Raw genomic sequence first — 26,456 nt, 5'->3', positions numbered from 1 at the left:
GGTCAGTGTGGACTTGTTGGGCCGAAGGGCCTGTTTCCACACTGTAAGTAATCTAACTTTAGAAAAGCCTTTGACAAGATTCATAAACTTTTGCAGAGGGAAGGAAGACATGAGTTGAGTTGTGTCGTGATAAACGATAGGGCCCATGATGTTCTCGGACTTCCAATTGTTTCTTGGTGTGGAATCTCACTATCAAGTTCTGGTACTGTCTTCTCTGCGACCAGGTGCTGGCTGGAGATTTTCAATCCCTCTGCAAGCTCAATGGCAGTGCAGTACGCCTGAAGTAGTTCACCATCTGACAGGACAGAGAGGACTGGGGTAGGTAGAGTGTGTCCTGGGGCAGATTGGTGAGCAATGGGTGAAACCCAATGCAAAGCTGGAGGAGATAATCCCTCAAGGTGTGCTGAACACCCACTGGCAATGATGCAAGTGGTAAGCGGCACCCTCTCTGACAACTCAAATGAGCTGGCAGATACTCCCGAGGATGTCAGCAGCAAATGAGATGCCAGTAACATCCTGAGAGTCTCTCCAGGAGTGTAAGGATAAAGGGGTTAAGCTGCAGTTGTACAAAAACCCCCAGGAATGCTGTGTGCAGATCTGGGCACAACATCTCAGGAAGGATGTATCAGTTATGAAGGGTCTACAAGAGGATTACAAGAACGATACCATGACTTCAGGGATTAATTTATGAGCAAAGATTATACAAATTAGGTTTCATCTAGAATTTAGAAGGTTAAGGGGTGATCTGATTAAAGTCTTCAAGATTTTAACAGGAAAAGACAGGGTAGATAAAGATAAATTATTTCCACTGGTTGGGGATTCAGAACTCGGAGCATAGTCTGAGAATTAGGGCCAGACTGTTCTAGAGAGATGTTAGGAATCAATTCTATACATAAAGGGTGGTAGATGTTTGGAACTCATTTCCTCGAAACAGCAGAGGATGCTGGTTCAGTTGTTACTTTTCAATCTGAAACAGATACATTTTTGTTCAGCAAAGGCATTAAGCAATATGTTGTTAGGTCACAGATCAGATATGATCTCCTTGAATGGTAGAACAGACTTGAGGGGCCTAATGGCCCACTTCTTTGCCTAAGGGCAAATAATCAGCCGGGTCAGAACCAGGGAGGTACCAGCCCCTTCTTGCCACCTCAGCGGGAACCCCCACATGGTTGGGCTTCCTCATCCGTGGTTGAAAGCCACCCTCCGTGTCCTTGCTTCTGACCCCAGTCTCCCCACAACACTACCCCAAGAAAGTCACATAGATCCCCTGTTGGTCTGAGGTGTTGCTGTGTAGCTCAGACTTCGAAGATACAGCTGTGCCCACAATGGCTGCAGCTTCAACATGGGGCGGGAAGGTGGGTTCATCAACTATCCCGGGAAACGTTCACCAGGTGTCCTTTTGAAAACTGCTCAGCATTTGATCCTGTCGGCCCTTTCATTGTGGGAGAAGGCAATGAAATGACAGCCGTTCCCATACAATAACTTAGGGGAGGTGACAGCCTAGCAGTATTATCACTGGTCTGTTAATCCAGAGACCCAGGTAATGTTCTGGGGAGCTGGGTTCGAATCCCACCATTTGAATTCAAAAATAATCTGTAATTAAGGGTCTGATGATGAATCATTTTCAATTGTTGGAGAAAATCCCATCTGGTTTCTTTAGGGAAGGAAACTGCCATCCTTACCTGATCTGGCCTATATGTGACTCCAGACCCACAGCAATGCGGTTAACCCTTAACTGACTTCTGGGCAATTAGGGATGGGCAATAAATGCTGGCCCAGCCAGCAACACCCTCATCCTGTGAATGAATAAAAATAACTGGCAAATGGAAAACCGCAGCCTGTGGTTAATTTAAGAAGAACAATGTGTTACTGAGTAGTGCTGATATGAGAAAGAGTTATTGCCAGCAGCAAAAGTGTCTGAGGACCTGACAGGAATGAGCTTGTACAGCACAGACCTACACATATACCACCCGACTCAAGGCTTTCAAAGCACTTCACTGATTCTTCCAAATACCTTGCTATACATGCTACTAAGTGCCTGTTGTACAAATTACTTCCGGCACGCAGTCCCACTTTACACCAAGTCTGTGTGCATCACTTCCTTCTTGAAAGAACAGAATGTTTTACCACCTGCCAATCAGCTCCTTAACCTTTCTCTGGCCAGCACCCACTGCATCATCACTCGCGAGGTTGTGGGGAAGGAGGTGTGTGTTCACAGGCACAGCACAGGCACATTTAATACACGGAGCTTGGACAGATATCTTCAAGCCAGTGCAGTCAGGAAATTAGCTCAACTTCACATCTGCTACTCACTCCTTCACCTCTGTCTAGCCTGAGGCATTGCACCTTTCAATGATCTCATTCAATGCCTAAACTCTCTCACTTCCTGCTCATTAGCTAATAAAAACCAGATATCCAGATTAGGATGGAAACCTCTCTCTCTCTCTCTCTCTCTCTCTCTCTCTCTCTCTCGCTCTCTCTCTCTCGCTCTCTCTCTGTGCCCCACGTTTTCACGCACAGCTTCAATTCAATCACACTCCTACCTATCCCACTGTCATTCACTCACCCACTCTCTACCCCACCTCATGCAGATTCTCTCTTTCTTTCTGTCCCGTTTCACTCACTCTTTCTGACCACCATTCTCTCTCTCTGCCCCACCACTCTCATTCCTTCTCTGCTCCACCTCTCTCTCACTCTGTCTCTCTCTCTCGGTCCCACCTGCCACCCTGAACAAGACACACTCTCAGTGCAGAGTGGAATTCTCTTATAGCTATCACTGGCTGTCTTAGCAGAATGACTGAAACTCCCAGTAAACAACCTCTGAGCTTGTTGAATCTTGTCCACAGAAAATAGTAGTTGCTGATGTCACAGCCTTTGAAGAGTACTGGAATTTTAACAGAGATGCCAAAACAAGGTCATGTGCCAAGGAAGAGAACTTATTTACTGTCCTATCTAACGTGTAGAGAACCCACATCAACATGCCACATTAATTCCAGAGTGTAGTATCAAACAGAACAAAGGAGTCAATTGAATGAAGCTGTAATCTGTACCTGCACCCTGTATGGATGCAGTGTTGGAAAATCTGTGTCACATTCCTCAGTTGATCTTTCCAGCTCTCCACACCATCTGTCCTGGGACAGGGTGGTTGGTTAAGCCTGTATCAGAACTAACTCACTCCTAGGGCCTCACCAATGTCCGCTTATAGATTCAGCAGGAGGGAGAGAGTGGGCAACTTTGCTTAGCCAACCCTTTAATCTCTGCAAGGGAAGCACTTTGCACTCATCACACTCAATATCACCTTCTGACAGTCGAATCCGCACTCAACACAATGCGTGGACTTACCATTAGGAAACCCAGCTTTTTCATTATCTGGAGACCCAATGCATTCTCATGACACATTAACAAGGAAAAGCCTTCGTAAAACTGCACCAATCCTTCCACATCTGTCTTGCTATGTGACAATTAGACACAGGTTAGATGTCCACAGGGATCCAGCAAACACTCCCAGGACAGGGACAACGCGGGATTAGATACAGAGTAAAGCTCCCTCTAAACTACACTATACACCAGCAAACAGTCCCAGGACAGGGACAGCGTGGGATTAGATACAGAATAAAGCTCTTTCTAAACTACACTATACACCATCAAACAGTCCCAGGACAGGAACAACGCGGGATTAGATACAGAGTAAAGCTCCCTCTAAACTACACTATACATCAGAAAACAGTCCCAGGACTGGGACAACGCAGGATTAGATCCAGACTAAAGTTCTCTCTGCATTATACATCACGAAACAGTACCAGGAGAGAGGGACAGCATGGAGTTAGATACAGAGTAGGGCTCCCTATACATTGTCCCCCAGCAATCAGTCTCAGGACAGGGACAGCATGGAGTTAGATACAGAGTGAAGCTCCCTCTACCCCCAATTTCATCAAACACTCCCAGGACAGATACAGTACATGTATAGATACAGGGTAAAGCTCCTCCCAAACCACTCTGAGCAAACACTCCAAGGACAGCTATTCCATGGGGTTAGATACAGAGTAAAGCTCCCTCATATCATCCCCACAAAACGCATGAGGAAAGGGACAACACGGGATTAGATACAGGGTAAAGCACCCTCACATCATTCCCACTAAAGACATGCAGGAAAGGAACAGCATGCGGTTAGATCCAGGATAAAGTTAGTCTGAGGTACATTTTGCTCATTATGTTCTTTCATCTCATTTGACATTACAGCTTTAACAAGCATGCTCATTCTTAAAAGTCACCTGTAAAACATACCATATTTCTCTGACAAATGATATCCTGCAAACAAAACAGAAAATGATCACAGGTTAATTTTAAAAAACTGACTTCAAAGAAGTGTTTATCTTATCAACTAGAGTTAATTAGCCATAGGAGGAGCTATACAAGTATTGGACCGGAAGATAAGATGACCATCCTCTCATGTTTGATACAGTGACAGGCAGGAGTCATGAACTTATCACAGCAAGGTCTTAGTGAACGTGGGTTGAAGTGGAGAGAATCTCCCTTGTCCAGGGAGCATCAGTTATATTCCTCTCCATTGATTTTCTCACCTTCATATTCAGATCCTCTTTGCATTGTACATAATATGGTTCAAAACTTACTCCATGATCATCAGGGGCATTCTTGTTGTACAGGCATTTTAGGATTTCAAAGGGCAAATGATATCACTGGATAAGGTCCATCAGGGTATAAAGGACTGTTACTGGACAGAGCTAACCAGTCTTCAGTGTATTATATCAGTTCTCCAGTCTGCAGGAAACAAAAAATCCAAAGCACTGCAGTTGCTGGAAATCAGCAGGTCTGGCAGCCTCTAAGGAGATAAATGAGAGTTAACGTTTCTGAAGAAGGCTTACTGGACCCAAAATGTTAACTCTGTTTTCTTTCCAAAATGCTGCCAGACTTGCTGAGCTTTTCCAGCAATTTCTGCTTTTGCTTCCTGTCTCCAGAGTTCACCTCACTCACCTCTTGGTGTTGAAACCATGCAGTTAGGATAATAATGTGTATTTATCTCAATTGGAGCTTGACGTCTCATTAGAGACAATCATGTCTCTTAGGCGTAATGAATGTAGCCACTATATAATTAACATTTAAAGTTTAATCAAGTCAGAGCCTGTCTTCTGCCTAAAGACTTGTGGGAGTTATCCTTCCCCACATGGTATTGGTGACTCAACTAATACCAATACGGAGGTTGGAAGCAACCAGGAAAGTGCAGATGCTAGGAACAACATTTACAAAATTCAGCATTACAGCCGGGAAGATGCGATATTCTCAAGCAGCACAGGTTAGAGAACTTGGCAGTATCTTCTTCAGCCATTGATCTCTGCAGTGGGACTCAGTCCCAGAGTTCCTGACTCATCGTCAAGGAACTAACCACAAGAGTACCACTGCCTGGGTTTGTGAAAGCAATATGGTGGCTGCATTTTTTTAGTGCTGCTACCTGGTGAGGGAGGAAGTCCACAGAAGAAATCCTTCTGACAGATGAGGTGTCTCAGTCAGCTTACATAGCAAAAACCCACCACATGGTTCAGAGCCAAGTCCCCAGAGAACAGAACTCTAACATACAAAAACCCAACAGCAACCCAATATTACCAACTACACACCATTAATATATCAATTCTAAAGTGATTCTCGTGTTTGTCATTCCAGTGATCTAGTAATGCTCTTACGACATGCGCAAAGTAACAACTGAATGACATATATTAATTTTTAAAAAGACTTACATTGATATTGCACCTTTAACTAATACCCAAATATTTGCTGCCAATCAAGTACTTCTTAAAGAATATTCACTATTGCAACGTAGGAAATGTCATGGCCTATTTACTCTTGTTTGGGATATTATCGAGACAGAAACATATTGTATGGACCTCATTTCCAACTGAAGGGAGGTTCATCCTAAAAAGTGTCTTCATCATCTTGGAAACTTCATTAATAGGGAGTAAACATACTGTTGAGATCATCACACTACATGTATCCATCCAATTCTGAGCTGAAAATCCTCTTTACAGACTTGCATTTATGTAGTGCCCTTCACGAGGTCCCAAAGTGCTTCATGACCAATAGCTACCAGAGCAGGACAGAGTCTAGGAATCCTGTAGCGAGTAACTCACCTCCAGTCTGCCCAATGTCTGTACACCATTTACGAGACACAATTCAGGACTTTGATAGAATATTCTCCAGTTACTTCAATCAATGCAGCCCCAATAACACTCAAGAAGCTTGACAACATCCAGAACAAAGCAGTCTGCTTTCCTGATGCCTCCATCCACCGCCTTTAAAGTCCTCTCCTTCCACCACTAACACAGTAGCAGCAGTGTGTACCATCTACAAATGCACTGAAACAACTTGTCAAGTTTCCTTAAGATGCACCTTCCAAACTTGTGACTTCTAGCATCTAGAAGGACAAGGGCAGCACGTTCATGGGAACACCGGCCTGACTTGGAAAAATATTATTATTCCCTCACAATCACTGGGTCAAAATTCTGCAACTCTCTTCCTAACAGCGCTGTTACATACGAGGTGAAAGAGCACCTGGATAATGTGGGTCGCAGTGGTATAAGACAGCAGCTCAACACAACCTTCTCAAGGACAATTAGGGAGGGGCAATAAATGCAGGCCCAGCCAGCAGCGCCCACATCCTGTAAAGGATAGATGGATAATTTAAAACGCTTAGAATATTGAAATCAGCTGTTCAACTATCAATGTTCTATTGTCTACTCTTGACAAACCACCCATAGACATTGATCCTTGGTCTTTTTGGATTTGCCTGTTTACAAATGTGTGTAGAATGAGAATTTATTATGACCAAACTCTGGATGAGGTTCTGAAGTTATTACAGTTCCGGTCGGATAACCCAAATAGTAAAACTACTGGAAAGCACCCCTTCCTCATTTATACACCTTCTCGACTGGCCAGAATATTTTTGAAACACCCCTACCTTTTGAATGTCTTTCTCCCACACTGAATGAGCTTATTTTTAAAAAAACTCAATTTAACCCCAGGCATTTTTAAACTAATGAAAAAGTGAGTCGATTGGTTACTAAAACACAAGAAGAAATAATAACACAACATATACACAGATTGGAAATGAGGCAAGTCCAAAAAAATCACAAGGACCGGTGTCTACGGGTGGTTTGTCAGGAGTAGAAAGTGGAACTTTGATAGTTGAACAGTTGATTTCAATATTCATGGCTTTTTAGGTTAGCTGAAATCCTTCTGTTCTGGTTCCTTTTGATACTGATTGATAGAGCAAGAAAAACCTCCTTTTCTCCTGCTTCCTTTTGACTGGTTTGCTGGCTTCTAGCATTAAGAGTGAGAGGTTAATTTACCTGCAACGCAGGGGTACCCAGAGGATGGTTCTTCAACTGTGACAGTCACAGCACACCAATGTTCCAATCTAAGCTATTACCTACGCACACCACAGCCAAATAGTATACATGAACACCTAAACTCACCAGCAGACCCAGACCAGGGTTCAAATGGTTCCTAACCACGTTCTTGCCTATCCTTGAAAGGGGAAGGTTCAACCAAATCTCTTGGCCGGACCACTATCTTTTCACCAATCGGGTTCACACTCTGAGCTAGATTCCAGGAGTTCACAGTTCAATCTGCGATGCAATTCTCCCTTTTTAAGTCCATTCCTCTGAAGATTCTTGTCAGATGTGACATTCCAGGATTAGATTACTTACAGTGGGAAACAGGCCCTTCGGCCCAACAAGTCCACACCGACCCGCCGAAGTGCAACCCACCCAGACCCCTACATTTATCCTTTGCTCAACACTACGGGCAATTTAGCATGGCCAATTCACCGCACATCTTTAGACTGTGGGACGAAACCGGAGCACCTGGAGGAAACCCACGCAGACATGTGGAAAACGTGCAAACTCCACACAGTCAGTCGCCTGAGTCGGGAATTGAACCCAGGTCTCTGGTGTTGTGAGGCAGCAGTGCTAACCACTGTGCCGTCGTGCCGCCCACAAATCATTTATTTTAGCTGTACCTCCTTTAAAAACACATGTTACAATTAAAAGTTCAAGCGTAAACACCTTGGATTCCTCTGTCATTATGACAATAACATAGGAGATGGAGGAGTTACTATATGCATAGCAAAGTCCTACAAAACATCAACAGAATAATTGCCAAGTAAATGTGATATATTGACAGGCAGGAGCAAAGCAGAGGGTGAGATAGGACTGATAAATTAAACTGCACTTATTTCAATGCAAGAGGCCTTCCAGGGAAGACAAGTGAACTCAGGGCATGGTTAGGAACATGGGACTGGGATATCATAGCAATTACAGAGACGTGGCTCAGGAATGGACAGGACTGACTGCTTCATGTTCCAGATACAAATACTACAGGAAGATTAGAAGGGGTGGAGGGGGAAGGGTTGGGGGAACGAGAGAGGAGGGGGGTGGCGTTTTTGATAAGGGATAACATTGCCACTGTACGTAGGGAGGATATTCCTGGGAATACTTCCAGGGACATTATTTGGGTAGAATTGAGAAATAAGAAAGGGGTGATCACCTCAATAGGATTATACTATAGACCACCACCACCAACCACCTCACCCCCTCCTCCCCCTCCCCTCCCCCCCCCCCCCAATAGTCAGAGGGAAATTGTGAAACAAACTTGTAAGGAGATCTCAGTTATCTGTAAGAATAATAGGGTGGTTATGGTTGAGGATTTTAACTTTCCAAACATAGACTGGGACTGCCATAGTGTGAAGGGTCTAGACAGAGAGGAATTTGTTAAGTGTGTACAACATAATTTTCTGATTCAGTACGTGGGTGTACCTACTAGAGAAGGTGCAAAACTTGACCTACTCTTGGGAAATAAGGCAGGACAGGTGACTGAGGTGTCAGTGGGGGAGCACTTTGGAGCCAGTGACTATAATTCTATTAGTTTTTTTTATGTATATATTTATTTTAAAAATGTATCACGCTTTTACAAACAACAAACCCAAAAAAGTTATAAAAGTACAAAAGTACAGAAAAGTAGAAATAATATCATACTATTTGGAGCGGCAAGGTGGCTCAGTGGTTTGCTTTGCTGCCTCACAGCGCCAGGGACCTGGGTTCAATTCCCACCTCGGGTGACTGTCTGTGTGCTGTTTGCGTATTCTCCCCGTGGCTGCGTGAGTTTGCTCCGGTTTCCTCCCACCGTCCAAGGATGTGCAGGTTAAGTGAACTGGCCATGCTAAATTGCCCATAGTCTTAGGTGCATTACTCAGAATGGGTTGCTCTTTGGAGGATCAGTGTGGACCTGTTGGGCCAAAGGGCCTGTTTCTACACTGTAGGGAATCTAATCTAATTATATTACAGTAACGTTGATAATAAACTGCCTATATTCTTCAAGATACAGTCATCTCATATTTACTTAACTTAACCCAAATTAGCATAAACTCAAATTAAATAAAATTACATTAAGTTAAATTACAATCCACTAAAATTACACTACGTTGTACTACATTACATTATTCCACTCACCGCACCTCCATCAAGGCTCCCGTTCACAGGAGCACCAGTTATTATACCCGTGTTTACCGGGCCTTCCCCCCACCGGGGTCCTCTGACCACCATATACGGCCCTCGTGGCTATATAAAGGCCCTAAGCAGTACCATCAACAGATCCATGTCAATGTAATTTAGAAAGGGCTGCCATGTCTTATAAAATTGCTCCATTCCTTGGCGCACATACTTGTCAGGTAATCTTGAGGGACGTGCTCCACACATCTGTGCCACCCTGCAAGACCTGGAGACTTTTCTAATATTCAATTCATTAGGATGTTCTTCCTCACACAGTGCGTAAGAATATTGAATAACCTCCTCCCATGCTCACCCAAAGAGGGAAGATTCGCTAGTCCCAAAAAGACGGACTCCGGATCCTCCCTAACTTCCCTTCCCAGGATCCTCTTCAGCTCATTCACTATGGCCCCCGAGTACCTGCAGATCTTGTAACAGGACCAAAAGCAGTGTGTAAGGGTGCTAGTACTGTTTTTACATTTTGAACATTTCGGGGAAGATCCTTTCTTAAAATTTGCTAACCTCTGGCGCCATATGGGCCCTGTGGAGGATCTTCAATTGCATCGCTTGTGTTTTATTGCATATTGAAATTTTCTTTACATTCCCCCATATATCCTCCATGTTTCCGATAAGATTTCTTCCCCTAACTCCTGACTCCAAATCTCATGCAGGTAAAAACAATGACTGCAAATGCTGGAAACCAGATTCTGGATCAGTGGTGCTGGAAGAGCACAGCAGTTCAGGCAGCATCCAACGAGCAGCAAAATCGACGTTTCGGGCAAAAGCCCTTCATCAGGAATAAAGGCAGTGAGCTGGAAGCATGGAGAGAGCTCACTGCCTTTATTCCTGATGAAGGGCTTTTGCCCGAAATGTCGATTTTGCTGCTCGTTGGATGCTGCCTGAACTGCTGTGCTCTTCCAGCACCACTGATCCAGGATCCAAATCTCATGCAGTCTCTCCATGTTCCCCAAGTCATTCCCTCCCTGCAGACGTTATATGGTGCTAACTGAGAGAGTGCCCCCACATCTTTGTTCTATACCCGAGTTGTAGGGCTGGCTCAAGAATGTGGTCTTCTTCTGCATGTAATCCCTGGAAATATCGGAAAAGGTCCCTATTCCGGATTCCATATTTCTGACCAAATTGGCCGAAAGACATCAAGACCTCTCCCTCAAATAAATCTCCTAGACTGGAGATTCCTTTACCTTCCTATGCTCTGAAGCCAGAGTCCATTGACCCCGGGGGCTCTCACTAACAGGGTGAACGGTGTGGGAAAAGACCTACCATCCTGCTCACCCACAACATGGCAACATATAAACTCTGAAACCGGCCTGCAAAACACAGAAATTAAGCCTGCTAACATATACACAAACTACCCAGAGTGCTCCAGCCTTGACCAAACAGGCCAACATAAAAACCGGACATGACCAAATCCCTTCCGAGACCAGCGAATACACTCCCTGATTTTCACAATCAGCTCCCAGCCCAGATTAGCACTGCAGTCCCATCAGCCTCAGGGCAGGCTCCTTTCCCATTGAAGCTGATACTGCATAAACAAAGAGGCAGACCAGGAGGCCCCAGAAGACTTCGCTCCCAGGAGGAACACAATGGACACACCTGGACACCAGGAGAAGGGACATTTACACATATTCACGTGGATGGGAAATACAATGAAGAATCCTCCAGAAGACATTCTCACTCACTCACGGAGATGGCTGGAATCTCCTGTGTCAATTATAAATGAATTGCTATTGCCAGACTCTTGATTAATTTCCATTCTGTTTATTCTCGTTTTAATCTCTTCACAATTTTCACCATTGTACTGTAACTAATTTACAATTATCACCTTTGTGTTGTACACCTATAAAAATATGCCTACACTTCTGTTCAGGGAAGAGCATTTGGCCATCTGTGTAGAGAACCTGTTCTGTGTCAGCCTGATTAATCTCTCTTCCGCGATATCGCCTTGTGTAATAAACCGCTTGTCAATTTCACTACAATCCTTGTTTGTGGTCTCTGATCCATTGGGCTCAATTCTCCGACAACAGTGAAGTCTTAAGCAATTTGCCCTCACCCTGTAGCATTATCCTCCATGCTTTCACTGTGTTGATGATAATCGAACTCTCACAGTGCTCAACTACGGATCTCATCTTATCCATGAACAGTAAGTTGATGAGGGGACATCTCACCTGCGAGGCCTCTACATCAAGCCACACTGACTTTGAGTCACTATGCACCCGTTCACCTACATATGACAGCAGGGCACCTATGTGGTATCTCTTCAGATCTGGGAGGTCCACCATCCCCCAAAAACCTGCAGAAGTTGCAACTTGGTAAATTTAATTAGTGTCGCTCATGGTCCCAAATAAATGATCCAAGCCACCCAGCAAACCTCCACAGCATCTGTGGGGGTAATAACAATGGGAGTATCCTCATAGGATATAACAACCGAGGAAGAGCATCATGAGTAGTCCCTCCCATCACTGCAAGTCCTTCTTTATCCTCTCAAACAGCTGCACAAAGTTACTCCGTACAGGTGCTGGAAGGAAAGGGTAATAAAAATTCCCAGATAGAGAAAACCTTTCTGTGACCATCTAAAAGGAAACTCCATTCCGTCCTTCAGCTTTGGTCCTTCCACCAATTCCCCACGTGCATGATTCCTGATTTTGTGAAATTTATCCGGGGTCCGAAAAGCTGCTGAATAATTTACTGCTTTGTATTGGCCGGGATATGGGCTTTTCAGAGTTAGCCAAAAACAGAAGCACATTGTCCGCATGGAGAGTGATTTTGTGTTCCCCAACTCCCACCTTCGGTGCCATTACTTCAGGGTCATTTTGGGTAGCCTCCACCAGTGGTTCAAGTACCAAGGTGGCACAGTGGTTAGCACTGCTGCCTCACAGCACCAGAGACCCGGGTTCAATTCCCGACTCAGGCGACTGACTGTGTGGAGTTTGCACGTTCTCCCCGTGTCTGCGTGGGTTTCCTCCGAGTGCTCCGGTTTCCTCCCACAGTCCAAAGATGTGCGGGTCAGGTGAATTGGCCATGCTAAATTGCCCGTAGTGTTAGGTAAGGGGTAAATGTAGGGGTATGGGTGGGCTGCGCTTCGGCGGGTCGGTGTGGACTTGTTGGGCCGAAGGGCCTGTTTCCACACTGTAAGTAATCTACAGTAAACAGCAGCGGTGACAGGAACATCCAAACCAAAATTACTCAATTTAACCCCACTCGTGATAACCGCTGCCTTGGGGTCTCTGTATAACACTGCACCCACCTGGCAAAGGCCCCTCACAGACCAAAACGATCTAGAACAGCAATGAGGTACGACCATTCCACCTGATCAAAAGCCTTTTCTGCCTCCAGGGAGACCACCAAACCCGGAATCATTCTCTGCTGACATATTTGCACTATATATTCAACACCCGCCTGATATTGTTGGGGGAGCTGCAGTCTTGATAAAACCCGTCTGGTCCTCTTTTATAACAACGGGCAGCACCTTCTCCAACCTCAGAGCCAACACCTTTGTTGGGATTTTAAAATCCACATTCAACAACGAGATAGGTCTGTATGAAGCACAATCCTCCAGGTCTTTCCCTTTCTTTAGATTAAGGGAGATATTAGTCTCCCTAAGAGAGGGCAGAAGGCAGTCCTGAATATACGAATGACTCTATAGCTTCAGCAGTGATTCAGCTAACATCTATATGAACTCCATGTAAAATTCACTCAGGAACCCGTCTGGACCCGGTACCTTACCACCTAGGAGCTGCCTTACTGCCTCTGGCACCTCCTGTACTGTCAAAGGTCCATTTAAAAGGGAGGCCTGATCTGCGTTTATTCCAGGGAGGTCCAACTTTTCAAAAAAGGATTCCATTCTCACTTCTCCATCCCCACAGCCTTCCGACCGGTATAGCTCTGCATAGAACTCCCAGAATCTGGCATTGATCTTCCTCAGTTCACGAGTGACATTACCAGTTCTCTCCTTGATAGACACACTGGACTGCAGAGTATTTTTCCTCCTAGCCAGATAAGTCAATTGCCTGGCCTATCCCCAGATTCAAACCACCTTTGCTTCGCAAAGGAGACCCCTCTCTTCGCTGCTTGTGTGAGTGCTGATTCCTGAGCAGCCCGGAGAACCGCGACCTGTTACAATTTGACCACGATGGTATGGTGTAATATGTCGACGCAGTTGCCTTCAGCCAGGCCTTGAGCATCAGTTGCTGCTCTCCTCTCTGCCTCCTTCTCATTGTCGAGCATGAAATAATCATACCCCTTTAGAACGCTTTGGTGGTCTCCTGGAGCATTGACGGATTACTGGCCGCACCCTGACTGATATCCCAAAATGCCCTGAATTCCCTTGTAATATACTGTACAAAGTTGTCATCCTTCAACAGAAATGGACCCATGCACCAGTGTCACGTGCCCAACCTTTAGTCTTAACATCTAAATAAACTGCCACAAGGTCTGAAATAGTTATGCTCACAATCCTGCAGGCCAACACCAAGTCCAGACAAACTGATGGAACAATGAACATGTCAATTCTTGTGTGGCACTTTGAGGGTTGGAATAGAAGGTAAAGTCCCTCCCATTCAGGTGGAGGCATCTCCAGACATCCAGTAGCCCCAGCTCCTCACACAAGTCCACTAACTGTCTCACCTGCAGAGGTGTGCCTGACAGCCCTGGCATCCTGTCTACCCCAGGGTCCATGAGACAATTGAAGTCTCCTCCTATAATCATACGGGGCACCCCAAGAGCCATTAATTTAGAGACTGCATCAAATAAAAACTTGAGAGGATGTGCCCAGGAACAGTAAACGTTCAGGATGCCATACTCTTCTCCGTGCACCAGAGCATTGAGAATGACAAACCATCCATACCCATCCTTGGTTTGATCTGTCACCTGAAATGGGAGGTTCCTTCATACCAGGTATGGCCACTCCTCTGCTTCTGGAGTTAAAGGAGGAGAAGAATACCCTATCATATCCTACCTGCTGTAACTCCAGATGTTCCCCATCAGTCAGATGTGTCTCTTGCAATAGAGCGATGTCAACCTTTTCCTTCCTAAGATTTGAGAGCACCTTTTTCCTTTTAATGGGGGAATGGCTCCCCTTTATGTTCCAGGTGCACCGCCTGAACAGATCACTAGCCATGACCATACCTCACAGCCCGCAGTCCCCTGAGAGGAAGAAGCCCATTCAGTGTGGAGAAAAAACAGACTTTATCAAATCTAAAGACTATTCCTACAAACACTACCAAAACTAATAAAACTAAAAAATTAACCTCTATTCCTAACTTAAACAAATAAACACAAAAAACGCAAATCTCCAGAGACCTCTCCCCTTTGTCCATAGGGGCCATTCACTCCCAACCATCCTAGCACCTTCCAGTTAAGACCACACTCCAGACCCAAGCAATGGGAAAAAAGCCTATTATTTACACTGCTAAATGTTAACAATGGAGGCCCTCCCCTCCCCCTCCCCCTCCACATCCCAACCCCACAAAGCAGTAACCACCCCTCACCTCGCAAAACAGAATAGAATAAGTAATAACCACCAAACAGGTACAATATAAAACATACCGGACTTTACACCAAGCCTGTAACGCTGGAGACCCCAAATGAGAAAAGAACAAAGAGAGGAAAGATTTAAAAAAACGTATTTTATGCCATTGTCTGCATGGTTTCCTCCTTTCCCCTTGGCCAAAGTCTATCATTTCAGCAAATTCAAACATTCTTTTACTTTTTCCACCGTGTTGAAGGTGTAGGCAGCTCCCCCATAATTGAAACATAGCACTGCCGAGTACCTCAGAGAATACTGAACGTTTAAATCGCTTAACGTTTTCCTTTTCTTACTTATGACCCCAGAAAGCTCATGAAAAAAAAACATTATCCTCGAACCTTAATAAGGTAAAAGCAATGACTGCAGATGCTGGAAACCAGAGTCTAGATTAGAGTGGTGCTGGAAATGCACAGCAGGTCAGGCAGCATCCGAGGAGCAGGAAAATCGATGTTTCGGGCAAAAGCCCTTCATCAGGAATACAGGCAGAGACCCTGAAGGGTGGAGAGATAAGTGAGATAAGCTCGCCACACTCACCCGGCCCAACTCAATCTCCGGCCCCAGCAACTCCAGAAGCCATCTCTTGAGAAAATCAGTCAGGTTTTCACCTTCTTCACACTCAGGTAAGCCCAAGATCCGTAGATTTGTTTCTCCGACCTTGATTTTCGAGTTCGTCACCTTGTTCCAGCAGGCGGCTGAACCTGGCCTTCCAAGGTTCGGACCCGCCCCTTGGAGCTCTCCGTCGCAGTCTCTGAGACCGCGGTCCTCTGTTCCACCGCTTCCACGTGCTGATCCAAGGCCCGAATCTCCTGCTCATGCTTTGGCAGTGATTGGCTCCACCGCTCACTCGATTTTCTCATGGGGTTTTGCAAACTCTACGAGTAAATGCTGTTACTCCACTGAACCCAAGGCCACCGCCACGGGAGTCGAAGTAATGGTTGCGAGTGTGCCTGATATAATAGGGGAGTGCCCTGCCTGCTGAGTTCCCTTTGCTCCCTTTCCCTTGGATGTCTTCATTTCAGCTCCAGATCTGTCACCTTGCCTGGTGTCCAACACAGCAGATTGTTCAAACTGCCGCCATCTTGAATCCCCCATTCTATTAGTTTTACAATAGTGATGGAAAAGGATTGACAGGATCTAAAAGTTAAAGTTCTAAATTGGAGGAAGGCTAATTTTGATGGTATTAGGCAAGAACTAATACGAATTTTGGTAGGAATAACAAGATGATGGATTACTGGGCTAATGGTAGGCTACTTGGTAGTGTGGATGAGCAGAGGGATCTTGGTGTCTATGTACACAGATCTCTGAAAGTTGCCACCCAGGTAAATAGTGCTGTGAGGAAGGCATATGGTGTACTGGGCTTTATTGGCAGAGGAATTGAGTTCCGGAGTCCTGAGGTCATGTTGCAGTTGTATAAGACTCTGGTGAGGCCTCATCTGGAGTATTGTGTGCAGTTTTGGTCGCCATACTATAGGAAGGATGTGGAAGCTTTAGAACGAGTGCAGAGGAGGTTTACCAGGATGTTGCCTGGAATGGTAGGAAGATCGTATGAGGAAAGGCTGAGGCACTTGGGGCTGTTCTCATTGGAGAAGAGAAGGTTTAGGGGAGATCTGATAGAAGTGTATAAGATGATTAGGGGTTTAGATAGGGTAGATACTAAGAACCTTTTACCGCTAATGGAGTCAGGTGTTACTAGGGGACATAGCTTTAAATTAAGGGGTGGTAGGTATAGGACAGATGTTAGGGGTAGATTCTTCACACAGCGGGTTGTGAGTTCATGGAATGCCCTGCCCGTATCAGTGGTGAACTCTCCTTCTTTATGTTCATTTAAGCGGGCATTGGATAGGCATTTGGAAGTTATTGGGCTAGTATAGGTTAGGTAGGACTCGGTCGGCGCAACATCGAGGGCCGAAGGGCCTGTACTGCGCTGTATCCTTCTATGTTCTATGTTCTATATAACTTTCAAAAGGTGATTTGAGGCAGATGTAAAGGAACCGCGGGAAAATGGGAAACCTTCAAAAATGAGATAACGAGAGTCCAGGGACAGTATGTTCCTGTTAGGTTGAAAGGAAAGGCTGATAGGTATAGGAAAAGCTGAATGACTAAAGAAATTGAGGTTTTGGGGTTAAGAAAAAGAAGTATAGATATAAAGGCAGCTGGAGTATACTTAAAAGAAGGAAGTCAGGAGGGCAAAAAGGGGGCATGAGGTAGCTTTGGCAAATACAGTTAAGGAGAATCCAAAGGATTTTTATAAGTACGTTAAGGATAAAAGGGTAACTAGGGAGAGAATAGGGCTGCTCAAAGATCAGCAAGGCAGCCTATGTGTGGAGCTGCAGGAGATGGGGGAGATACTGAATGAGTATTTTGCATCAGTGTTTATCGTGGAAAAGGACATGGAAGACATAGAATGTAGGGAAATAGATGGTGACATCTTGAAAATGTCCATATTACAGAGGAGGAAGTGCTGGATGTCTTAAAAGTGGATAAATCCTCAGCTTTTCGCAGCAGAGCGCGGCAGGAACTGGGCGGAAGTTCAGGCGGAGCGCAAAGCCGGTCGGGAAGGTAAGTGATTGCTATTAGAGTGGGTGTGTTCTAAACCCCAGGTCCTACAAACTAGGGTCTCCCTCCCTCCCTCCCACCTCCTCTAACATAAATTAAGAGTCCACAGACTTGCCACAAAAAGAAGGTCTAAGGAAGTTTGGATCAAAGAGTGAGGCTTCAGTTCAGGAGTCTTTGACAAGGAGGTTGAGTGAAGTGATTACGCCACAGTTGAAGAGGGTGAAGACATGACTGCCCAGCTGGTTCAGTGCGCCACGTGCTTGATGTGGGAGGTCAATGACTCTGGTGTGTCTGGCTCGTATATGTGTGGAAAGTGTGTGCACATTCAGCTACTGACCGAGCATATTGAAGCACTGATGAAAGAACTCGAGGATCTTAGGCTCATCCGAGAGAATGCGATCTTTCTGGACAAGACCTTCAGCGAGGTTATTACACCAATCGTACCAGAAGAGAGCAGACAATGAGGAAGGCAGAGAGGAGACAGGGGACCCCGGGAGAAGTACCTGTCAGCAACAAGTTGAAGCTTTTGGAAAGAGTAGAGACTGGTGACACTGCCAGTCCGTGAGGCGACCAGGTCTGTCAATCAAAGGTTGGCACAGAGGCAGAGCGGAAGAGTCGGACATCGCACAGAGCCGTGGGAATAGGGGACTCCATCGTGAGAGGAACTGACCGGGGTTTTTGTGGCAGCAGACGGGATTTAAGGATGGTGTGTTGCCTTCCTGGTGCCAGGGTGAAAGACATTGCGGACAGAGTGCGGGAAATCCTCAAGGATGAGAGTGAAGAGCCAGAGGTGGTGGTACATGTCGGCACAAATGATGTCGGGAAGAAGAGGAGGAACATACTACAGCGGGACTTCGGAAAACTAGGAAGAAAGCTGAAAAGCAGGACGTCCAAGGTGGTTATCTCCGGTTTGCTTCCAGTTCCTCGGGCTGGTGTGGCCAGAAACAGGGAGATAATGGACTTGAACGCGTGGTTGGGGAACTGGTGCAGGAAGCAAGGATTTAAGTTCTTGAATCACTGGGGTATATTTTGTGGTAAGCATAAATTCTACAAGAGAGATGGTTTGCACCTGAATAGGTTAGGGACCAGCATTCTGGCAGGCAGGATTTCTAATGCAACACAGCTACATTTAAACTAAGTAGCAGGGGGGAGGGGACAAACTGGATGTTTAAAAAGGAAATTGAAGGGAAAGTTAGAACAAGAGAAGTCAAGAAAGACAACTGTATCAATGAGGCAGAAAACTCGGAAAGGGATCATACTGTAAGGTTGAGTGAGATAGGGGTTGATGGGAAGAGTGAGAGCAGTAACAAATTAAAAATACTATATATGAATGCACGAAGCATTAGACATAAGATGGATGAGCTTGAGGCTCTTTTGAAAATTGGCAGATACGATATTGTGGGGATAACTGAACGTGGCTTTAAGTGGACAGGGCCTGGGAAATTAATATTCAAGGCTACAGGTGCTATCGTAAGGACAGACTGATTGGCAGAGGGGATGGGGTGGCCATGTTGGTAAGGGATGATATTCAGTCCCTTGCGCGGGGGAACCTAGAATCAGGGGATGTAGAGTCAGTGTGGATAGAGCTGAGAAATACTAAGGGTAAAAAGACCCTCTTGGGAGTCATCTACAGGCCCCCAAACAGTAGTCTGGGTGTCGGATGTAAGATGAATCAGGAGCTGAAATTGGCCTGTCACAAAATGTTACTACAGTTGTTATGGGGGTATTTTAACATGCAGGTAGACTGGGGGAATCAGGATGGTATTGGACCTCAAGAAAGAGACTTTGTGGAGTGCCTCAGAGATGGATTCTTAGAGCAGCTGGTGCTGGAGCCGACCAGGGAGAAGGCAATTCTGGATCTGGTATTGTGTAACGAACCAGAACTGGTCAGAGACCTCGAAGTGAAGGAGACATTGGGAAGTAGTGACCTTAATACAATAAGCTTCAATCTGCAATTTGAGAGGGAGAGGGTACAGTCAGAAGTGACAATATTTCTGTTGAATAAAGGGAAGTATGGAGCTATGAGGGAGGAGCTGGCCAAAGTTCAATGGTGCAATACCTTAGCAGGGATGACCGTGGTGGAACAATGGCGGGTATTTCTGTGTATAATGCAGAAGTTGCAGGATCAGTTCATTCCAAAAAGGAAGAAAGATCCCAGGAGGAGGCATGGGCGGCCGTGGCTGATGAGGGAAGTTAAGAAACATATAAAGTTAAAAGAGAAAAAGTATAACATAGCAAAGATAAGCGGGAAAACAGAGGACTGGGAAGCTTTTAAAAAGCAACAGAAGATTACTAAGAAGGAAATACGCAGAGGAAAAATGAGGTACGAAGGTAAACTGGCCAATAATGTAAAGGAGGATAGTAAAAGCTTTTTTAAGTATGTGCAAGGCAAAAAAATGGTTAGGACTAAAATTGGGCCCTTGAAGACAGAAACAGGGGAATATATTACAGGGAACAAAGAAATGGCAGAAGAATTAAATGGGTACTTCAGATCTGTGTTCACTGGGGAAGACATAAGCAATCTCCCTGAGGTAACAGTGACTGAAGGACCTGAACTTAAGGGAATCTGTATCTGCCAGGATTTGGTCTTGGAGAGACTGTTAGGTCTGAAGGTTAATAAGTCCCCAGGGCCTGATGGTCTACGTCCCAGGGTACTGAAGGACGTGCTTCGGGAAATCGTGGATGATGGTGATTATTTTCCAGAGTTGGATAGATTCAGGATTGGAGGGTGGCTAATGTTATACCACTTTTTAAGAAAGGTGGGAGAGAGGAAGCAGGAAATTATAGACCAGTTAGTCTGACCTCAGTGGTGGGAAAGATGCTGGAGTCTATTATAAACAATGAAATCACGACACGTCTGGATAGTAGTAACAGGATAGGACAGAATCAGCATGGATTTATGAAGGGGAAATCATGCTTGACTAATCTTCTTGAATTTTTTGAGGATATAACTCTGAAGATGGACAAGGGAGATCCATTAGATGTAGTGTACCTGGACTTTCAGAAAGCTTTTGATCAAGTCCCACACAGGAGGTTAGTGAGTAAACTTAGGGCGCATGGTGTTGGGGGCAAAGTACTGACTTGGACTGAAAGTTGGTTGGCTGAAAGGAAACAAAGGGTAATGATAAATGGTTCCATTTCGGAATGGCAGGCGGTGACCAGTGGGGTACCGCAGGGATCAGTGCTGGGATCGCAGCTTTTTACAATATATGTTAATGATATAGAAGATGGTATTAGTAATAACATTAGCAAATTTGCTGATGATACAAAGCTGGGTGGCAGGGTGAAATGTGATGAGGATGTTAGGAGATTACAGGGTGACCTGGACAAGTTAGGTGAGTGGGCAGATGCATGACAGATGCAGTTTAATGTGGATAAATGTATGGTTATCCACTTTGGTGGCAAGAACAGGAAGGCAGATTACTACTTCAATGGAATTAATTTAGGTAAAGGGGCAGTACAGAGAGATCTGGGTGTTCTTGTACACCAGTCAATGAAGGCAAGCATGCAGGTACAGCAGGTAGTGAAGAAGGCTAATAGCATGCTGGCCTTCATAACAAGAGGAATTGAATATAGAAGCAAAGAGGTGCTTCTGCAGCTGTACGGGGCCCTGGTGAGACCATACCTGGAGTACTGTGTGCAGTTCTGGTCTCCAAATTTGAGGAAAGACATTCTGGCTATTGAGGGAGTGCAGCATAGGTTCACGAGGTCAATTCCTGGAATGGCAGGATTACCTTACACTGAAAGACTGAAGCGACTGGGCTTGTATACCCTTGAGTTTAGAAGACTGAGAGGGGATCTGATTGAGACATATAAGATTATAAAAGGATTGGACTCTGGCAGCAGGAAACATGTTTCCGCTGATGGGTGAGTCCCCAACCAGAGGACACAGCTTAAAAATACGGGGTAGACCGTTTAGGACAGAAATGAGGAGAAACTTCTTCACCCAGAGAGTGGTGGCTGTGTGGAATGCTCTGCCCCAGAGGGCAGTGGAGTCCCAGTCTCTGGATTCATTTAAGAAAGAGTTGGATAGAGCTCTCAAAGATAGTGGAATCAAGGGTTATGGAGATAAGGCAGGAAGAGGATACTAATTAGGAATGATCAGCCATGATCATATTGAATGGCGGTGCAGGCTCGAAGGGCAGAAAGGCCTACTCCTGCCCCTATTATCTATTGTCTATTGACCTGATCAGGTGTACCCTAGAACTCTGTTCAAAGCTAATCAAGTGATTGCAGGGTCCCTTGCTGAGATATTCCCATCATCGATAGTCACAGGTGAGGTGCTGGAAGACTGGAGGTTGGCTAACGTGGTGCCACTGATTAAGGAAGGACAATCCAGGGAACTATAGACTGGTGACATCAGTGGTGGGTAAGTTGTTGGAGGGAATTCTGAGGGATAGAATGTGCATGTATTTGGAATGGCATGGATTGATTAGGGATTAGGGCTTTGTGCGTGGGAAATCATGTCTCTATGATTGAGTTTTTTGAAGAAGTAACAAAGAGGACTGATGAGGGCAGAGCGGTGGACATGATCTATATGGACTTCAGTCAGGCATTCAACAAGATTCCTCATGGTAGACTAGTTAGCAAGGTTAGATCTCATGGAATATAGGGAGAACTAGCCATTTGGAAACAGAACTGGCTCAAAGGTAGAAGACAGAGGGTGGTGGTGGAGGGTTGTTTTTCAGACTGAAGACATGTGACCAGGATCAGTGCTGAATCCACTGCTTTCCGACATTTATATAAATGATGTGGGTGCGAACAAAGTTAGTAAATTTGCAGATGTCACCAAAATTGGAGGTGTAGAGAATAGTGAAAAAGGTTATCTCAGAGTACAAAGGGATCCCGATCAGATGGGTCAATGGGCCAAGGAGTGGCAGGTGGAGGTTAGATTTGATAAATGTGAGGTGCTGCATTTTAGAAAGATTAATCAGGACAGGACTTATACACTTAATGGGAAGGTCCTGGGGAGTATTGCTGAACAAAGAGACCTTGGAGTACAGGTTCATAGTTCACAAGTAGATAGAATAGTGAAGAAGGAGTTTGGTATACTTGCCTTTATTGGTCAGTGCACTGATTATAGGAGTTAGGAGATCATGTTGCAGCTGCACAGAACATTGATTAGGCCACTCTTGGAATATTGTGTGCAATTCTATTCTCCCTGCTATTGAAAGATGTTGTATAACTTGAAAGGGTTCAGAAAGGATTTACAACGATGTTGGTAGGGTTGGAGGATTTGTGCTATAGGGAGAGGTTGAACAGACTGGGGCTGTGTTCCCTGGAGCGTCGGAGGCTGAGGGGTGACATGGTAGAGGTTCTTAAAATCATGAAGGACATGGATAGGATAAATAGGCAATATCTTTTCCCTGGGGTGGGAACTGGACGGCATAAGTTTAGGGTGAGACGGGAAAGATATAAAAGGGTCCTAAGGGACAACTTTTCATGGAAGGGATGGTATGTGTATGGAATGAGCTGCCAGAGGAGGTGGTGGAGGCTGGTGCAATTCCAATATTTAAAAGGCGTCTGGATGGGTATATGATTAGGAAGGGTTTAGACGGATGTGGGCCAAGTGCTGCCAAATGGGACTAAATTAATTTAGGATATCTGGTCAACATGGACGAGTTGGACCGAAGAGTCTGTTTACATACTGTACATCCTCACGACTCTATGACAATATTTGAGAAATACATATTGGTTAGTATATCAGACACAGTTTCCCTGCACTTCATGTCTCTCCAAGAGAACTGATGAGAGAGAGAGACAGAGAGAGAGACAGAAAACCTCTATAGCACTGGTGTGTCCTTCTACATTATGTTGTGGGGTATGAACCCATATTTTCTGAATCAGAGCAGGGTGTTTTTTCATTGAGTCAAGGCTTACATACTGGGCTGAACATTAACTTTTATCAACATCCACAGACAGTTTGACCACAAAATGCCAGTTACATATTCTACACTTCCTGGAAATGTTAGAAGTATGTTTACTATGGCACTGAGTCACAGAGATCCATGATTTAGCCCAGCGCAGGGAAGAAACGTTAGAATAATCCTGATGATGATGTCAGCAGTCTCCTCAGCGTAGGTAAGATGCCAAGAAAGGGGGGAGGACAGACCCACATTGATTTTTTTTTTAAGAGTAACATTACTCACGCAGCCCCAGATGAAGAAGAGACGGTTGGCACCTTCAGTGTACAAGTAGCTGTGCTTCAGCAAGAAGCATTCTTGTCTTCTGCAGAAGGTCATATCCACACCACAGACTTGAGAACATAAACACAGCCGACAAACCAATACATTACTGAGGAAGACATTAAGATTCCACTATTCAAAGGGAACAGCAGGGAGAGTTTTACAGTCAATACAGTTTTGTTCCCTTTCTCTTAAGAGAAGAATTTCCCAATCATTAATTGGCAAATAGAATACAATGTGAGAAAATATAAAAATGAAAGAATTTTGACAGAAAAAAATAAAAAGAAGCATATAATCTAAATGGTGAGAGCTTACACAAGCCTGAGATGCAGAAAGATCTGGGTGTCCTGGTGTATGAACAGCATAAGGTGAGTATGTAGGTGCTGCCAGTCATCAGGAAAGTTAATAGAACGTTACGCTATATTGTGAGAGGAATTGAGTACAAACAGGGAGGTTATGGTTTAGTTATACAGGGCATTGGAGAGACCTCATATAGAGTACTGCGTGCAGTACTGCCCACTGTACTTCATGTTAACTCTCATTGCAAGCAGTTCAGAGAAGTTTAATAAACATTATAACAGAGCCCTTGGTTAAGTTTACTGTAATCAGGCAGATTCGGGTAGATCTGCTGAAGGATTCACTGGACTTGAAACATTAACCCTGCTTTCTCTCCACAGATGCTGCCTGCTGAGTTTCTCCAGCAATTTCTGTTTGTTTACGAGATTAGTATTTGGAACGAGCAGACTGCCTTACAGGGAGGGGTTGGACAGTTTAGGCCCATATCCTCTGGAGTTTAGAAGAGTCAGAGGTGACTGACAAGATCCAGAGGGGACTTGATCAGGTAGATGTTGGAAGTGTGGGTTCCTCTTTTGGGGGAATCTAGAACTAGGAGTAATAGTTTAAAAGTAAAGGGGCATCCACTTAAGACAGACATGAGGAAACATTGTTTACTCTATAGTGATCCTCCTAATTTTCTTACCAGCTGCATAGGCCTCCGAGTCCTGTGCACAGGAGCAACTTGCAGGAGTGGATGTCATTGTCGTGATCAATGTGCCAATGCTGACTACCGTGGGCATGGAAGTTTGGCGTGTCTGGTTAGTTATGAATCTTTGGAATTCCCTTCCGCAAAGACAGTTGATGCAGTATTTTTGAATATTTTTAAGGCAGAGATTCTTAGATCCTTGATGACTAAGGAGCTGAAACATTATTGGGGGTATGCTGGAACGTAGGGTTGAGATTAACATCAGACTGGCTATGAGCTTACTGAATGGCAGGTTAGGCTTGATGGGCCGAATGGCCTACTGGTGCTTGTATATTTGTGTGTATCGTCCCGCAAATAATTAAGAAAAGGGTGGGACTAAAGATATAATGTTGGAATAATGGAAACATGGGCAGTAGAGAAGGCGTTGTAGGAAATTAAGTGGCTGCAGCATGGCTGAAAGCTGATGTGGGCAAGCCCATTGAGGAGCCCAACATTTGGAAGGTCACTAGAGGACAGTGAATGGATTGTGTGAGGGATAATGCACCATGGTACATACGTACACGTACACACACACACACACACACACACACACACACACACACACACACACACACACACACACACACACACACACACTTCAATTTGGATAGACTTTGAGTAATGAGGTGGACTGGACTGAGAGTGGCCTGGAAGAATTCATGATTTGGAGCTGCCAGTGTCAGACTGGGTGGACAAAAAAAATCACTCAATACCAGATTATAGTCCAACAGGTTTTTCTGGAATCACTAGCTTTCTAAAGTCACAGTTACAGAATCTTACATGGACTTATGCATTTTTTCCATGTAAGGTTCTGTAACTCCCACTTTAGAAATAACATCAGTCTGACCTAACATTGGGACACAGGCAGACTTTAACTTCACACCTTCAATGCATTACCTGAGCTGAGATGACAGCTATTGTTAAAAGCTATCCTGAGAGTGTAATTTTTAAAAAGTTCTGGGATTTACATATGAAGGAACTGAAACTAACATGGTCATTCTAAAAGATGGAAGACGTAAGCTAAATTTGTTTAATATTACATTCCATGACATTGCATTCCTGTTGTTATAAAGTCTGTGTCTTATTACTCTGTTCCACACCACCTGAAGAAGAAGCAGCGCTCTGCAAGCTAGTGATTCCAAATAAACCTGTTGGACTATAACCTGGTGTGATCTTTAACTTGGAAAGATTCACACAGGGATCTGAGCATAAGTCAGGAGCTGGTGATGCTATCGAGAAGTATGGTACAGGAGAAGCAGTCTTCCACCAACAAATAAACAAGTCAGCCTTTCAAGAGGGAGAATGGTTGTGCCATAACCACACACAACACAAACTGAACCAAAGTGTGGATTGGCCCATGACAGATAAAAGAATTTCAGACACCACAATGCTCATCATTCAACTAAACTGAGGACCAGACAGCAAAGCTTCAATTATGTTTCGCACAGGCCTTTCTAACCTAACCTGCTATAGAAACTGAGAAAGCAAGGAGGAATCCTATCCCAAGTAAATGGCTGGATTTTCCACCTTCTTTTCTACCAGGGCTCATTGTTCCTGCGGTTTCCAGTTCCCCTCGCTCTCAAGGCACAAGTGGA

The 26,456-nt window shown here is 44.8% G+C and overlaps 1 protein-coding gene across 2 annotated transcripts in view; it reads right to left on the bottom strand.

The window, feature by feature from the left end:
• LOC132830155 (mitogen-activated protein kinase kinase kinase 5-like) overlaps positions 1–26,456 on the bottom strand; it is a 179,809-nt gene that overhangs the window by 139,719 nt on the left and 13,634 nt on the right. For both annotated transcript variants that reach the window (XM_060847686.1, XM_060847687.1), the window contains exon 3: positions 4,285–4,308. In XM_060847686.1, the coding sequence (XP_060703669.1) occupies positions 4,285–4,308 (24 nt within the window). The remainder of the gene's footprint in view (positions 1–4,284; positions 4,309–26,456) is intronic.

Source organism: Hemiscyllium ocellatum, chromosome 30 (assembly GCF_020745735.1).
Source record: "Hemiscyllium ocellatum isolate sHemOce1 chromosome 30, sHemOce1.pat.X.cur, whole genome shotgun sequence".
In the NCBI taxonomy this organism is placed as follows: domain Eukaryota; kingdom Metazoa; phylum Chordata; class Chondrichthyes; order Orectolobiformes; family Hemiscylliidae; genus Hemiscyllium; species Hemiscyllium ocellatum.
This window is presented reverse-complemented; position numbering and strand designations above follow the sequence as displayed.